The 17,790-nt window shown below is 44.5% G+C and overlaps 2 protein-coding genes across 9 annotated transcripts in view; one reads left to right on the forward strand and one right to left on the reverse strand.

The window, feature by feature from the left end:
- The window catches only part of Lyrm1 (LYR motif containing 1), a 22,940-nt gene extending 10,118 nt beyond the window's left edge, over positions 1-12,822 (reverse strand). The window contains exon 1 of one of the 6 annotated variants that reach the window (XM_005351161.1): positions 12,747-12,822. Coding sequence is in view for 4 of the 6 variants with exons in the window: in XM_013347732.2 (XP_013203186.2) it covers positions 12,387-12,486 (100 nt within the window). In the remaining 2 variants the exon portion in view is untranslated. Of the gene's footprint in view, positions 1-2,425; positions 3,131-11,879; positions 12,538-12,746 lie in introns of those variants that run through there. The other 5 variants (XM_026781263.1, XM_013347732.2, XM_005351160.3 and 2 more) reach the window with 5 other exon arrangements.
- Dcun1d3 (defective in cullin neddylation 1 domain containing 3) overlaps positions 12,535-17,790 on the forward strand; it is a 41,743-nt gene continuing 36,487 nt past the window's right edge. The window contains exon 1 of one of the 3 annotated variants that reach the window (XM_026781261.1): positions 12,535-12,554. The gene's annotated coding sequence lies outside the window, so the exon portion shown is untranslated. Of the gene's footprint in view, positions 12,555-12,929; positions 13,080-13,289; positions 13,393-17,790 lie in introns of those variants that run through there. The other 2 variants (XM_005351162.3, XM_013347729.2) reach the window with 2 other exon arrangements.

The raw sequence follows: 17,790 nt of genomic DNA on the forward strand, positions 1-17,790 counted from the left end.
GGGAAGACAGGTCTGGGAGTAAGCAGCAGAGCCAGGTACTCGAACACATCCACGAGTCCAGAGATTTTTTTTTTCAAACAGGCTTATCAGGATTGGGGAGGAGGCTGAGGGCTGCCACTTAGGCACATAATCCATTTCCAACTCCCTACCAGGCTGAAATGCAATAGGATGGTCCTTAGCTCTTAAGAATCCCAGCAGCTATAGGCTGCTGGGAGCAGGATTGGGTTTGTGTATCTACACATTCCAAGCACCTTCAAGGAATGCACCTTACAGAGATTTCTTCCTTGAAGATGACTGCCCCTCCTTTTGTACTGGACCCTGGTGACTATTCTTGAGCAACAAGGAGTGAACCAAGGCTTAACCAGTTGATGAAAAGCTTGAAAACACCACTTCTCCCATCCCAAAAGTTTAAAGAACCAAAGTTACGCACAACACCATCAATGACGCTTCACAGAAAAAAAGGCTTAAAAGGAATTCATAAAAACCAGTGAGAACATCGTGGGGTAATAAAACCCCAGATGAGATGATGACATTTTTCCTGGTAGGGAAGCAGGTTTCTGAGTTTCTGGCTCTCCCGAAAACTCCATGGTTTCATCTGAAAATACGTGAGTCAGTTCCTGTGAGGGGCAGTAGCACAAACTAACTATGGCTTTACTTCCCTGTCACTAACAGATGAAACTTCCCTGACTTTCAGACGCTGGCAGGGGAAATCGAAGGTCAAACGTATTAAAACCCTAGCAAATTTCTCAAAGCCTGACTTTAATTGGTTTTCTTTTACTACTCTAAGAACTCTGATCATAAGCCATAACATGACACACAAGACCTGCAATTAGGTTACTCAGGGTAAGGAGTGCTAACAACTGACACTTAATAAGACTATTTTGAAAATACTTTAATTAGTGTGTGTTTTGTAAAAATGAATCCGAAAAGATAGGTGATGAGTCTCTAACATCAGGTGACCCAGAAAACCCAAGTCACAAAGACTGCCAGAGAGAAAAGTCAAAAGCTGTCTTTATTACTGAATATGTGAACAGGTCTAGCCTATCACTTCTAAGTCTTGGAAGGAAAATCAAAAGAAGAGAATAATGCATCTTTTGTCATTTTGTTACTGGGTTTCTATCAGTTCTTTGCAGGGACAACTATGATCCTCTTGACTTTGGGGGCATACCTATGTTGCTCCCTCTTCACTAACTTTTCTTTTTTAAATAAAGACAAGGTCTCACTATACAGCCTTAGTGAGAAAATACCAAGAAAAATACCCTAGGTAAACACCAGGCTGCCATGCGACTCAGAGTTCTACCTACCTCTGCTTTCTACATGCTGAGCTTAAACAGGTGTCACAACACCTGACCTGATTTTTTTTTTTTTACTTGACCAATTTCTGTTCATCCTTTAGCTCCTCATGGAAACATGGATGTTTCAGAAAATCCTTCATGCTCCCTGGTCTCTCCTGAGCCACACACACTGGGTTAGGAATGATCAGAATCCTGACAGTTGTTCTTTCTAGGCCTCATCACTCAAGTTCTGGTTTGTTAATGTCTGTCTATGTTCCTCCAGTGGACTCTAATCTTTATGGGGACAGTTATTACAACTATCTTTTATTTACTGCCAAATCCTCTGTACCTAGGAAGCTTACACACTAGAACTTCAACAAATGTTTCCTGAAAGCACGAAATATTTCATGGTACAGAAAGCTTTAGATTCTCAAACTGAGTCAGTTACATTTAAAAAAATTAAAGTGCTTTCTTTTGGGTTTTTTCTCTTTGTTCTTAGAAAGCAATGCACTTATACAGGTTGCCATGGTTGCCACTTCCTGAAGGTTTCCTTACCCAAGGATTTAACGGCTTGGGACCAACAACCTTCTCAGGATTAATACAATACAACAGCCTTTATCCTTACTTACTGGTTGGTCAAGAGTTGATTGGCTACAGTAGTGAATTCTGCGGGGATTCCCCTTAAGGACTATTTGGTTTAGAAGTCAGAACTTTAAATGGTCAGGAAGTCTAGTCTTAAGGAATTTCTTTAAGTTCTATGACATTTATTCTTGACACTACTTGAAATATTTGCTCCTTTTCATCTCTTTAACTTCCAAATCCCAGGATGGAAGAGGAAAAAAAATGTGATGGAGTAGTTGTGACTTGGAAGGTGGCTTCTTTTGTAAAAGTCATACTGCCTGCGTACGCAGAGCACGGCGATGAAATGCATATTCTATACAAGTCTGACACATTTTCAGAGAAGGCCCCAGTGCACATATCTCAAAATATGATTGTACAGGTGATTTTAGATACATAATAAATTTATTAGTTGTCATTAATATATACTGGAATGACCCATCACACCCATGAAAAAGATTTTTTTGTGTGATTTAGGTAGGCTATGAATAAATATATTCAGAAAAATCCAAACCAGAGTACTGTATGCGTACCTGTAATTCCGACATTCAGAAGCTGAAGCAGGAGGACTGCCCTAAGTCTCGGGCCAATCTGCTACAGTGTGAGTACCAGGTCAGTCAAAGGTACATAGTTAAGCTTGTCTTAGCTCACCCTTCCACTCAAATGCCTCTTTCCTGCTAATTATTGCTCCTCACAAGAGGTACCTAATTTACTACCAACTATTCCCAGAGCACTCTCTCCCTAGGGCCTAGCATAAGCCACCACTGATTGCTCTTCTGCAGTTATTTTGCATCTTTTTTGTCCTAGATTTTTCTGCTAACTCCTGGAGAGCAGGAACTTTGTCTTGTTCATTACAGTAACAATAGCTACATTTGCTTTGCATTTACCTGGCTTCCCACTCTACAAGGTGCTTTCCATACAACTCTGTGAACATCATAGCAATTCTGGAGGCAGCTGGTACTTCTCATTCTACAAAGGAAGACCCTGATATAAAGAGAGATTAAGAAGTGTGTCCAGAGTCTTGGCTTTGCAGAGGAGCTGCCGCCAGTGGATTCCTGTTCTCAGGTGCAGTTGCTGTTGCAGAGAGATGATGAGCTGAGGACTTTGGCAAAATGGAGAAGCACAACATGGCAGTGACCTATGATGATGTATGTGCACATCAACTTCACTCAAGAAGAGTGGAATTTGCTGAATCCTTCCCAGAAAAATCTCTACAAGGATGTGATGTTGGAGACCTTCAGGAGCCTAACTACTATAGGATACATTTGGGAAGACCTTAACATTGAAGAACATTGTCAATTTTCTAGAAGACATGCAAGAAATTGAAGTTATACAAAGAGGAACTGCAGATAAAACCTGCACTCTTGGCAGTTAATAAGATGGACTTGCCCGATGCCCACGTTAACCTTGGCGAACTGATGAAGCAGCTCCAGAACGCCCTAGCCCTGGCTGCTGCTATGAAATGGCTATGACAAGATACTTCTACCACGGCCGAACAGAGACTGTGCGCTCGACTGACAGCCAAGGCAGTCAGCTGGTGCCAGTTCATGCAGGATCCCTCTACCAGTGTGAGCACTGGAAAGAAGAAACACACAGCATTGGCCATGGAGTGACTTCTTTGCTTCTGCCCCCCCCCCCGATCATTAAAACACTTTAAAGCATTTTTCCAAAAAAAAAAAAAAAAAAAAAAGAAGTGTGTCCAAAGTCATACAGCTAGAAATAGGGAGGGCCAGTATTCAAACCCTACAATCTGGAGTAAGAGCCCAAGTTGTTAGTAACTAAATAAGCTGCCTGATCTTGATAAATTGTTGTTGGATATCTGTTGCATGCTTTAAAGGGTTTAGTAATTATAACAAAGGAAGCTAAATAATTCCATTAAAAGAAGCCATATAATTCTATTATCTTCCCATACAAAGAGCTATGGAAGTGAGTATTTTGGACCTTAGTATGTTTTATAAAATATCCAGTTGCCCGTTACTTCTTTAAAAGCCTTTAATGCACCAATTCCCTTAAGAGTAGACTGTGCCCCTGGTTGAAATGTTCTGCTCTTCAGTTCTCTGTGATAATCCCTCCGAGTCCAAGGGAAGCTGGCATCGCAGAAGAGGAAAATGAAGACTCACCGCACTGTTGCAATCCTGCAGGCCTTACGTCTCCTCTGCCAAGGAGCCCATTTATTGATCCACCCAGCGTTTACTGGATATGCCCACCATGTCATGACCACGTGGGTCTGGGGATATCTTATCTTCTAATGGTAGAGGCAGTAATGTGTTTTGAATGAAACAATCAGAAATGGAAGACCTTTGGGGGGTCAATATATTTGTCTGGAGCTCTGAACGGCATGAAGGAGACTAATAACAGGAAGTTAAGGGAGAGTGGTGCAGGGAAGGGGGCAGCAGGAGCAAGGCTCTGGGGTAGGCCAAGGGCAAAGTTAATGTGAATGCAAGTGAGGACTTGGTGGGGGCACAGAACAACACAATTCAGCACTGATGGGAGAGCAGGCCTGGGAAGAAGTCTGCAGTTAAAGGGAAAGGGAGACACTGACGTCTGTGGAGCGAATGGGAGCAACAAGGTCTGCTTTACATTGTTAAACGTGCTGGAGCCGAGCGGTACCATAGCTACTTAGCCTTCCCTCACTCTCTTTTCATTGTTCAAGACAGGGTTTCTCTGTGTAACAGCCCTAGCTGTCCCCTGAACTAGTTCTGTAGACCAGGCTGGCCCCCACCTCCCTTGTGCTGGGATTAAAGGTGTGCACCACCACTGCCGAGCTCAACTCTCTTACAGAGGTTGAAATGTCACATTTGCCTAATGTCAGCTGAGTGACAGGAGAGTCAAGATGAAGAGCCTCAAAAGTTGAGTGATTTTTTTCCTTGTCTGACCACAAGCTTTTCTGTTTTAATTTTGGAGTCAGTAATGGGGACTTACAATGGGCAGTGATCAATCAAGAAATAAACAAAACACCTGAAACCATGTGCTCATTTTGCTATTGGCTGTAAAGGATTTGAATATAGTCAAGGGACCTGGGGAGGCTCCAGAAACATCCTCTAAGTCATGCCTAGGCCCTGGGTGTGTTCCAATCTAGTTTACAGACAGGTTTGTTAGCGCGAGGCCTCATCAGCTTCACAGTTTCATCTCTGGAGTACTTCGGAAAGCTCACTGCAGCACCAACATTAAAGAGTTTAAAAAAAAGAGTCTGTGTATGTGTGTACCTGAGTGTGTGAATGTGCACAGAGTGAGTGCAAGGTCAGAAGAGGAATGGGATCCCCTGGACTAGATTTAAGGGTGGTTGTGAGTTGTGTGGCTGCTGGAACCAAACCCGGGTCCTCTGCAAGGGCATTGCTTTTAACCCAACATTTCTCCAGTTCCCATTGAGGAGTTCAAAAGACAATTTCCCTTCTGCAGATGAAGTTTATAGAAGTATGACTCTGGTCTCAAGAATGTCAAAATTCCAGCTACTAGAGTCTCTGAGGCTTTGCTTTCCTGAATAAAAACTGCTGCAGCAGAAACAGAAGGAACAAAAAGGAAAAGGAGAAAGGGCCAATCAGCCTAACTTTCAAGCCCTATGAGGTAAAAAGAAAAGTCTATTCCATTTCTTCTTTTCTTTTCTTTTTTCTTTTTTTGGTTTTTGTTTTTGGAGACAAGGTTTCTCTGTGTCAGAGCCCTAACTACTGAACTAGCTCTTGTAGACCAGGTTGGCCTCGAACTCACAGAAATCCACCTGCCTCTGCCTCCCAAGTGCTGGGATTAAAGGCATGCGCCACCACTGCCTGGCCTATTCCATTTCTTTTAAGAAAGACCTGACTCTAGGATTTATTATTTTTCCCCTCATCACAGCACATTAGAATCAAAACTTCCCTCTCTATAACTTGGGGTGGGGCTGAGGAAGGCTGTGAAATTTATCCAGATGAAACCAGTTCTGCTCCTCTGCCTCTTTAGGTAAGGCACCCCTACGTGCCTTGTGAAGCCTCCAAATCACACAACCAAAATATCCTCTTTTTTGCTCACCTGCTGCTTTCTCTGCCTATCTCTTGGTCTCCTATCATTGCCTCTTTCTAATGCAGGGACCATGGCAGTGTCCCTGGGCACATCCCTCACAGATACCCACCACACTCTAATTTTATTTATTTTGTGTGTATGTACATACATGTGGTGGCACATGCATACCGATGTGCACGTGGAAGTCAGAGCACAACTTGTGGGAACCAATTCTCTCCTCCATGTACATCCTAGGGACGGTACTCAGGCTGTCAGGTCTGGTGGCAGGAGCCTTTACACACTGAGCTGGGTTTCTATCTGAATGGACCTTTCTTCTTTCATTGTTTGTGACTGTATGGAGAAAGGCAGTGAAGGCATGAGGACCAGAGAGAGTCTCGTTCCTTACACTTCTAGGCCTGATACACAATTGGGACATGACAAAGAATGGTTCATCAGCAATATTCATTCTCATCCTGAGATATATATATATATATATCTGATAGCATCTGGAGAACAGTCCCAATTAAGGTCCCAGAGCTTGGGCCAGAGATGGCTCAGCAGGTGAGAACACTGCTGTACAAGTCTGACAACCCAAATCTGATCCCTGGACCTCCCATCGAGGTGAGAGGAGAGAACGGACTCCACAAAGCATCTTCCAGTGTCCACATACGTGCTATGGCTTGCATACGCTCCAACCCTACCATATTCTAGTAAACTAATTTTAACAAAAAGTTCTCAGGGCACCGAAAACAATTCAGTGCTGTTTGGGGGGAGGCTTATAGTTCTAAAGAGAGTACTTTAAGGCTTATACCTATGATACAACCCTCACCTCTTTTTTTCCTAAGACAAGGTTTCTCTGTCTGTCCTGGAGCTCACTCTTTAGATCAGGCTGGCTTTGAACTCAAGAGTTCTGCCTACCTCTGCCTCCTGAATGCTGGAATTAAAATGCAGTTTTTTGTTTGTTTCTTTGTTTTTTTTGAGACAGGGTGTCTCTGTTATGTAGCTCTGGCTGTCCTGGAACTTGCTATGTTCTGGCTGGCCTTAAACTCACAGAGATCCCCTGGCTCTGCCTGCCTCCTGAGTGCTGGGATCAAAGGTGTGCAGCACCATTTCCAGGCCTGAAATGCCTTTGATAATGCCCAAATAATCACTTTCACTGGGTTCAGCCTGAGCCTCAGTTTCTTAAGAGCGTACAAGAGTTTCTTCTTTGGCAGCGCTAGGGATTGCACATGCAAAGCCTTGCACACACAGGGCATACACTTCAATACTGAATTATGTCCCTCAGTGTCCTTTTACTTTTCATTTTGAGGTACAGTCTCACCAAGTTGCCCAAACTGGTCTTGAACCCAAGAAGAGCCCTGAACTTTTGTTCCTCAAGGGCAGCTGAGATCATAGGTTTGTACCACAAAGCTTTACTGGTGCCTCGGTCTCTTAAAATATAATATGCAACCACAGAACATTCTTCAGAATTGTAAGGATTATTTATGAGCTACTCCATTAAAACACTTAGAACTAGGAAGTAACCGCACAAGCTACCTGAATAGGAGGAAATTCGAGTAGTGAGGCCTTTTATCTATGGTAAGCTCTGTCTGCAGAGAATGGAAAAGTATGTAACCTGTTGGTGAATTCGTTGCTTTGTGGTAATAATGGATTTTCCTAAAGCTATTTCCCTCTCATCATTAATAATCCCTGTGCAGTAAAGGGCTATTGTTCTTGGGTATGAGTAAATAACCCTGCTGGAAACACTGCTTATCTCCAGACCGCAACGTGTGCTTCTTACTGGAAATGTAATGCAGGTGCCAGCACTAAGCTTTCCTTCCTATGTCTCTTCCTTTATCTCTTTCTAGCTCTTTACTGTCAGTGCTCTTTTCTCCTGGGGCTTTTCTAGTCCCTGCTTTTGTGTTAGACACTGATACACTGAATGACTTTATTGTCACAATTGAACAATCTTCAAGCCAAACTGTGCCCCACAGGTCCCTGGTCCCCCAGCTTCCAGCCCCTACACACATGCACACACACACACACACACACACACACACACACACACACACACACGACTGTTTCCTGTCCTAGATTTAGCTTTTGGTTATTAGAATCTGAAAAGGGAAGTGATACCACATAGTTGTGCAATTCTCAGGATATGTTCATTCGGTGTACTTCATACCACAACAATTCTCTGAAACAGCATTTTTTTATACAAAAAAATTACAAGAATATGGCGTATAAGAGATGGGCTCAGGGAAAGAGGTAGATAATACAAAGAGAAAATGAAATTAGGTTAGATCCTAAAACATGGGAAGTCATCAGAACAAAGGGGAAATTTAAAATATTCATACCAGAAAAATTTCTAAAAGAGCTACCCTAAACAAAGCAATAGGCGGCAAACGTGCACCCTAAAGGCAGATGTTCTTTGATTGCGGATAGTGCTGGGTCCTGACTGGGACCGGCCTGGGAGCTGCTGACCAACACTGGGACTATTTCCAGCTCAGGAACAGATTAAAATTCAAGGTATAGTTTGTATTGTTATCACATCATTAAAAAATTGAAATTATTTTTCTGTTGGGAACCATCAGTGTATCATGACAGCCCTGGATTATCTACATACATAAGAACAACCCAGAATTGCAAGAGAGAGATATTAATCAACCAAGCAACTTATACTTTCCTATTCAAGGTAGAACTTCTAAGTGGAAATCAATTTATCGTTCCTCATTTCAAAATAAATGGGTATATTATTCTTCACTAAAATGTTACACCAGAATGCTGGGATTATAGGCATGTGCCAGCATATTTTAAGAACAAAGACAAGGGTTAGCCAGAGGCCTTTTAGTTACCCAAAGTCAGCTGTGTGAGAGATACATGGGAGGCCTGGGAACAAGCCAATGTTAGAGACTCATTCATACTACTCTAGCCAGTATTGTCAACCCTTCATAGCAAGTAGGGAAGCCAGAGCGCCCGAACAGTAACTTAAATTCCTGTTTTGTAACATTCTTCTAAGAAACTGGTTAGAAAACTGCAAAAAAGCTTTGGTGGATGCAGGCGTGGTGTTGCGCACCTTTAACCCCAGCACTCAGAAGTTCAAGGTCAGCCTTCTACAGAGCAAATTGTAGGTCAGCCAAGGCTACAGAGAGAAACCCTGTCTTAAAGCAAAACAAACAAACAAACAAAAAGGGCTTTGGGGGACAACACTGGGCACAGCTGGAGATCTGCTGCACCTGACTCTACACCCAACTATTAGAAACCTAACAGTATTATGCATGGGGGACCATGTTTCCAGAACATTCTCCAAGGACTCTCTAGTTATCAAATGAGCAGCTTTATTTGTAGGACCCAAGAGCTTTTTGTTTTTTTAAATTGTTTTTACTGAGCTATATATTTTTCTCTGTTCCCCCTCCCCCTCTACTCTCTTCCATAGTCCCCATGCTCCCAGTTTACTCAGGAGCTCCAAGAGCTCCTTACTGGGCTGTTTCGAGAGCAGGAACAGTGACTGCCGGGCTTTATTTGTGTGGAATGATTGGCACCCACAGTTCTTAAATTCTGTCAGTGCTTCAATCCAACACTAAACAAAAGAACTTTCTATGATCAAACTCTTCCATCTGTTCTATCCAACAGGGCAGAGACTAGCCACACACAGCTACTGGACATCTGGAATATGTGTTGAAGGAACTGTTATTTAGTTGCATGTGACTAGTAGCTACATACGGATAGCACAGTTAAGTCAATTACAAATCAAATGTCGCTTTGGGAGTGGAAGTAAGGAGAGAAGCTCTGGCCGACTTGGGACATAAGACACAAAGGGCAAGCTTTGGCTGCAGCCGTGTAGGGCTCTCTAGGAACTTCAGACTGGTGGTGTTGACTGTCCAGTTTTTCAAATGAAGCCAACAATCTGGATTCTGATGTTCAAGTTTTAAAAACTGGCAAGCAGATTTTTAAAAAAAAAACCAAGAATTTAAATCATGCTTCAGACTGAACAATATGTTTGCAGGCATTATCTGTCTTGCCAGCCTGCAACTTTTAATCTAGGCCAACCCTATCAGCTCAAAGAGAAGGACCTTTTCCAAGGCCACCCTATTAGCTGCAGATGCAAGAATGAAACCCAGGCCTTCTGATTCTGCTGATGCCCTTTCCATTGGGATTCACTACAATGGCAGTGCCATCTGCACAGCAGGGACAGAACTCCCTTTGTAAGACTCCCAAAGCTGTGAACCAGCTAGCTCCTGTAACCAGTGGAGGGCTGGGACACCAGCTCAGCCTCTAACCCTTTGACTTACAATTTGTCCTGCCTACAAAATGTGCTAAGGTAAAAACAGAACAGAAACTGTGGGAGTGATCTACTAATGACTGGCATCCATGCCAAGAGGGAGCTCCTTCCAGAGGCCAGGACCCAGAGGTGGGATATCCCAGAGATCTAAGATAGAACCAAACATAAATGAGGGGGAAAAGTCAATGAAATGATCCCTAAGGATATTCTGCTATATTCATAGAGGCTTCATCCAGCAACTGATGAAAACAGATGCAGACCCACAGCCAAACACTAGACAGAACTCTGGGAATCCTGCAGAAAACAGAGAGGAAGGATTGTAGGACCCAGTGATGACAAGGGCATAAGAAAATCCACAGAACGAACAAACTCAGGCTCATAGGGGCTCAGAGAGACCAAATGACAACCAGAGCGCCTGCCTGGGATTGATCTAGGTCTTCTGCATATGTGACAGTTGTGCAGCTTGGTTTTCTTGAGAGACTCCCTAATAGGAAGAGTAAGGGATGTCTCTGTGTTGCCTGCGTTTGGGACCCATTCCTCCTACAGGAGTGTCTTATCCATCCTTAATAGAAGAGGAGGGACCTAGTCTCACTTGATATACCATGGGATGCCTGCCTATATCTGAAAAGAAACAGTAGAAGAGGAGTGGATGGGGTCTAGGGGGAAGCTGGGGGGGGGGGCAGGAAGAGGGAAAACTTTGGTTGGAATGTAAAAACAAACAAAAAAAGGATTCCAAGGTTGAGCAGAGCCACGAGTGGTAGCCCACACCTTTAATTCCAGCACTCTCAAGGCAGAGGCAGGTGGATCTCTTTGAGTTTGAGGCCAGCCTGGTCTAAAAGAGTGAGTTAAGTTCTAGGACAGCCAGGGCTGTTACAGAGACCTCTGTCTCAAAAACAAAACAAAACAACAAAAGAATTCTAAGACTAGTGTCTTATAAGGTGTTCCTACCCAGATACAGTAAAATTGTTGGACCCCATGGGAAAGTCTCTGTATTAGGAGCCACGAAGATAAAACGAGGAAGCAGTCTTGGGAAGACAAACGTGTGAACCAACGTTTAGCAAGAAATCAGATAATGCACATGAATTATTGTATACAAGTCCAAAAGCACCGACAGCTGAGAGAGCTGGAAGATGGAGTCAGGCCTTCGTGGGATGACTCGCTGATCGTGAGGGCTGATCCTATTGTTTGAGGTGTTACTGTTGTTGAGCTTCCTATAGGCTTCTACCCCTTCTGGGTGGTCTTTAAATGTGAGAAGGCCTAAGGAAGTCGTGAACCCCCCTGTCTACTTCCCATTCCTAGCTCTACATTTGTTATCTCCATTCATGACTTTTATTCCAACTTGGGTATCTCATTTCTGGACATCTTTAATCGGGCCATAAAATGACTTTCGCAATACGCTCAAGAGAACTTAAGCTATTCCTTTTCAAACTGTTTTCTCTAGGGAGACATCTCTGGTTCCACCCTCTCCCACACACTTCATATCCAACTCAGCTGTCAGTCCGGCATGCGCAAGCTCCCAAATAAATTCTGAATCAATTTTCTTTATCCAACACCACTGCCACCTCTCCCAGGGCATCAGCAACAGCCTCTTACTAGGTCTGTCTTCTCTATCCAGCAGCAATTTCAAAAAATATAAATAAGCTCTGGTCAATCACTATGCTCCAGGAAATGGTAACACAAAGGCCAAACCCAAGAAAGGCTTCAATCTTTTCTGCCTTTTGTTCCCAGCGTTATCCCTTTGGCACTTTTCTCACCCAGACATCTTCTCCCGTTCTCTCTCCCTCTTAAACCCCGAAAAAGGCCTTCTCTCCACTCCGTCCAGCCTTCGGGGCATTTACTCATCTTCGCGCTCATTTACTTATTAAAGATAAGTTCAGGACAAAGCTTCCTTCTTTTTCTCGTTTGCTCATCTGTACTGAAACCAGCCTTCATTGTCACCTGAAGTCTGACTCCTACATCCGGGTTCGTTTGGGTGGCTCTTCATAAGGCAGGCACTTCTTCAGCCTCCTAGAACTGCCCCTGTCGCCTTCCATTTACATTCTAAAAGTCTGAAAGGTCCCATGCCAGGTCTCGCCCACGTGCCACTTCTCTTAGGCAGGTCTCCCGAGGCCAGCAGCGATGACACCGAGCCGCCCTCGCGAGGCTGGGGTCACACAGGCGCGGTCTCCTAGCAACCCCACACCCTCAGCTCATCTCTGCTCCAGGGGAGCCAACCCCTTTCCCCAGTCCCCCGCGACTGGAGCCGGCGTCTCCATCCTTACACTCACTCTGCGTCAGTCCTGCCTTCCCCCACCCACAGGAGCGGGCTGGGAGGAGGCGGTGCCAGGAGCTCGGCCGAGCCTTGGCCACACCGAGCTCCATCCAGCCGGTCCGGTAGGCCAGGCCGGGCCAAACCACCGGGCGGACCGCTGTGGGAGCATGAGGCCCAGGTCAGAGGTCGTCTCAAACCGCCCCAAACTTCCAGCTCTAGACCACTCCCCGCAGCACTCAACAACAGCCAACTTCTCCCTCCTGCTTTCCCCTTCACCCCTTCGTTAGCCCCTTCCCCCATTTCCAGTTAGAAAATGGCCTGGCCCAGCTCCTCCTAGCCCACCCTCCGCCGCTCCCCTCCTTGCCCTTACTTGGAGACGGCTTCGGACGTCTTCGTGTACGTCGTGACGTTACCCGCCTCACTCCCGTCCCCGCCCCTCTCCCATTCTCTCCCTCCTGGAGCCAGCGGCTGGCGGGGTTACCGGAAGTGATGATGCAGGAGGCAATGGAGGGGGCGGGGCTTCGGGGCGGCCGCCGCCGGTGGGCCGCAGATGAGGAGGAGGCGGCGGCCGCGGTGGCAGAAAAGGCGGCGGCGGCGGGGGTAGGGAGCCTGGAAACGCAAGCGGGGATGGTAGGTGGTTTGGACCCGCCGGGCCGCCGTCGTTTCCAGAAAGGGTTTGACTGGAGGAACCTCTGGAGCAGCTGTGAGTTTGGAGCGGGGGGAGGGAGCTGAGGAAAAGGGGGAGCATTGAGAGATGAAGGGGCGGGGGTTCGGTTCCTTCGAGAAAGGGGGTGGTGGTGGAAGGGGAGGAGTGCAAATCAGCGCCTTGTCTGGACTGGTCCCTCTGGAAGAAGAGGCTGTGAGGGGAGCCTGTGGCGTGTCAAGCGCGCAAGGCTCAGAAAACTTACCTACTGTCCCTGCCTGCCCATCGCCAGCACCCCTCAATCCCGGGCCTGGGGACCTGGGGTCGTAGATGCTGTGGGAAGGGGCTGCAGACACTGAACTGAAAGTCCAGGGTAAGAGCCGTGAGGTAGGAGCCCAAAGGGGAGGTGGCGGGTGAATCTCCAGCTCCCTCCCTGATTTTCCTCCCCACCCCCATCCCTCTCTGTAATCGTTAACAGCCCTGGAATTAAGGGGCTCAGACCTGAAGGCCTTTCTGGGCACCTTTGCTACAAACGATAACCATCTGTGCCTGAGGTAATGGGGCTGGAGGCTTTGCCTATATCCTGTTTAGGAAGTGGGACGGGGTGACAAATGTCTTGTTTTTTCCATCCCCACCTCTTATCCTCCCCATACACACCCCTGTTTCTACTTTCATTCTCTGTGGTTGAGTGGCAGTCTGGTCACCCTGTCCCCTTTGTGGCACTTAGTACCTTGGTTACCTCTTTTGAATTTTGTGTTCAGCCTCTATCCCAGCTCCTAACTGCAAGCTTTGTAGTACTTCAGTTCTGGTCTGTGTCACACTGGGGAGTACCTCACAGCACCGCCTGGCTCCCGGTCCTAATGAGCGTTTTCTTTTATGGATACTGGAATTCCAGACCTCTTGCAAGGAAGCATAAATGGCATCATAGCCCAGGAATCAAGATCTCTGGCTCCAAATACTTTATGTGTGAGGAATTTACATGGTGTCAACTCTTTCCCAAAATGATTTGATGTTAGGCTAATTCTGGATTTCTGTATTTCTCTCCACCCACACTTCATGATGCACTTCTGAGAACAGAAAACCCCATATTACTTTTTCTTGTTGTTGTTTCTACAATTGGACAATAGCTCTTTATCTCTTTCTCCATCTGTGTGTCTGGCACACTCGTCTTCAGTGACAATTGACTTGTGCTGATTTTTATCTTATTTAGCTAATGCTTTGTGTATAGGAGACAGTGTGGTTTGTAGTTTTGTTTCTAGCAGAATACAAATTCCAAATGCAAATGTTTGAAGAAAGAATAATTGGAAAGATCTCTTTCATATTGTTTAAAAAACAAACAAAAACCACCACAGAATAAGCAGTGCCTCTTCTAGCCTGTCATAGAGATTTCAGAGTGAAGTGTTAAGTGTTCTTTTTTGCAGCTGATACATTTTTTAAAAATGAAATTCTCTGTTGATTATGGAACTGTCTTCTAAGAAACTTTATGCTTTAAGAAATAGTGGTACATATTTGACTAGAAAGTGCATATGTTTTACCTTGTCATCGAATTGGGTGTGTAGTATCACTCGGGTGATCATAACAGATGTTCTTCTGATGCTGGAAGAGAGTCCCATCATATTTATGAGGGCCTCCAGGCCTGATCAAACAGAATACTTAATGCCCCAATTGTACACTTATGGTAGATGGTTTACAGAAACAGAAGGATTATCTCTAGTCTTACATTCATTCATTGGAACCTAGTTTACCATTGAATGAAAAATTCAAAATTCATCCAATTAAGACTGGCTATAAGTACTAGCCAGTGTTTCAGACACTAGGTGTACAAAAGTGAACACAAGCAAAAAGTCCACTGTCACGGAGTTTTTCAGAGTGGGAGATAAATAAGCAGATCTGATTTTGATTAAATGCTGAAGACAATGAGTGATGGGCTAGGAGGTGACTGGGATGCAGGGAAGGGAGGCCTTCCTGAGGTGACACTTTAAGCAGAACTTTAAAGAAAAGGAGCCAGCCGTGCAGAGATGAAGGGAAGAATCTTGGAGGTTTAGGAAACTGGCTGGAATGAAGTTGGCAAGTTCTAGGGACTGGGGAGAAGAGCGTGGGGGTGGAGTGTAAGTCCAGTGAGTGAAAGGTCGCATGAAATAGGGTCAGAGAAGTGGAGTTTTGGGGCTCAGGTAGACAAAATATGAGTAGGGAGGAAGAAATAGAAAAACTCATTTTGTTTAATTTTGCTACCTTTCCTGGGCCTTTATCATTATCTTTGCAGGTTCTGTTGGACTATTATAATTAAAAACAAAAGCAGCTCACCCAGCCGAGAATAATAAAGAGGGCAGCAGTGGTCACTTTGGCTATGTGTTTAGGAATAAGCAGGATGTTCAATTGAGGACACACCTGTTCCCATAAAATACATGGCTGTACATGCTACTATTTAAAATTGTGTAATAAGTACTCTAAATGTGTGTTAGTATAGACATCTTCCATCTCTGTGTGACTTGGGGTTGAAGGATTGGGCACGTGCTAATAATATGTTGCTCTACAAATGACCATCTAGATATGAGTTTTACATTTTTTTTTCTTTTGTGGAGAGGCAGCATTTGTGTTGCAATAGTTCCTCTCTTGCCTGGGCCTCCTGGTGAGTAAGAATATTCCGAGAGGTAGGTTGGAGCTAAAAGTTCCCTCTGGATCACATTAGATTTTATTTTATTTTTTTAGGGGGGCAGCATTTCCACTATGTCACCATCTTTGGATTGGCATGTAACTCAGGTATATGTAGTCTACTTTTGCTTTCAGTTGGGGGCATTCATCTCCAGTTCAACCTTACCTTGGACAGATTGTCCACTTGAGAGGCCTAATCAAGTTGTCGCCTTGATTTGGCCCTTCTGAGCTGTATCACAGTAGGCAAAAATGGAAAGAATATTTTTTTTTCCTTCTCAGCCTCACAGAAGTGACGGGAGTATTCTCTGATTGAATCAGTCCTGTGAGCCAGGCAGTTGAGACACAGAAATGTTGCTTAGACTGTAGTAAACGCAGTCTTACAAATGGTAAATGAAACTTTTTGGTGTTTGTTGAAGACAGATTAGAAATGGTGAAGTTGGTTTAGGTTCTAGTGCTCTACGGCCTGTGGTGGCTCCTCAGGACTAACTTGGGTAGAGCTTTCGGTGTTGTCCTAGGGTAAGGAAGGTACACACCTTGTTATTGGAATGCTAACAGCAAATCTTCCTTTGCAAGTAAATGACTAATGTGAACTGTCATTGACTTGCAACTGTTAGGACCTGGCGTGGTGTACACGTCTATGGCTTAGGCCCAGGTTAAAGAGCTTGCCCCTGACTTCATGCACTGCTGCTGGGCATGCAGTGCTTTTGGTGTTAAGGAGTCCACTGTTTCTGGTCAGTTCGATGGTTCATTACAACTCAAGTATGTAAATACTGTCTAGGCTGACGTTTCATCAGCCAGTTTAGAGCCTACCTTTTGACAGCGGGGCGGGGGGGACTTGAACACAGGAGAAGCCCTTAACCCCCCCTACATTGACCAATAATTAAGTTTGGGAAATGAACTAAATCTAAGTGAATTTGGAGCGTTGGAGCTGTGTTGGCCTTTTGACCTCTGGTGCCAGTCAGTTTGTTTAAGGTTTGGGGGATTTTGGACACATTCCAATGAAAGGTGAAAACCTAAAAACCAGCTGGTGCCACTTGCCTTTGAAATTGTGGGTCAGTTGTTTTGCCTTGCGTTAGATGGCTTAAGTTAATCTGATTTTACTACTGTCTTGGTATGTGTTCTGTAGTGAGGAGAGTTAATTGTACATTGCCAGTTGTTTTGAGGTGAAGAAGTAGTAACTCAGATCGAAACAATGGTAATTATGTGGTGACTGCCGTTTCCCTACCTCTGGATAACTTACAATTACTCTTTGTGTCTGTCTACAGATGTTCACACCAGTGTTCCAGGATCAGTTCTTCATGGTGCTGGAACAGTGTCCTTAGTTCTTTCTGTAACAGACCAGGTAGATTGACTTAGTGTCGTTTAGTTCAAATCTAGTGTCACTAATTCTTGTATCTTTTTTTTTTCTAGGCAATGAAAGGTTTTATTTCTTTGGGGGCCAAAAAGGAGATTTGAGTGAGAATAACACCAAAAAGTGATGCAAACTGATTCTTTGGAATTAGGCTATGCCAAAAGAGGGGGAAATGCCCAGTCTTGAAGATATATGCAAATGTGATCTTATTTAAACACCATACTTTGGAACTTGTAAAATGATGACTTTTGCTTCCTTGAGAGTTTGATCTTGCTCACATCTTTAAGTTGATTTGAATTGTTTGGTTTGGGACTGAGATATAGCATAGGAGCCTACATTGTACAGCAGTATAAGCATCATTTGGTCAGCATCATCACGCTCTCTTTCTGTCCTGCTGCACATTGCTGAAGCGTTCAACCTCAGGGCCCAGTGACTGGAAATAATGCTGTCACTGAGACTGTTAGATCTAGACCAGCTCTGATGACTGGCAGGACTTCATTTTAGGGGTATTTAGCACCTTGTAGCCATTATTGCTTTTTCTGCCTGTCAGTCCAGGAGATGGTGTGTTGGAGAGATCTGTTTCTTGTTTTAGTAGTGGAGCATCTGTTGTATTGAATGCAGTTAATTCTACTTCATCTAGTTGTTGACTGAGGTTTTCTGTCCCGCCTGGTCCTGCCCGGTCATTCAGTCCCAAAGAAACACACAGAGGTCTACATTAATTATAAAACTGATTGGCCCATTAGCTCAGGATTCTTTTTTTTTTTTTTT

This window comes from Microtus ochrogaster, chromosome 8, assembly GCF_000317375.1.
Source record: "Microtus ochrogaster isolate Prairie Vole_2 chromosome 8, MicOch1.0, whole genome shotgun sequence".
In the NCBI taxonomy this organism is placed as follows: Eukaryota; Metazoa; Chordata; class Mammalia; order Rodentia; family Cricetidae; genus Microtus; species Microtus ochrogaster.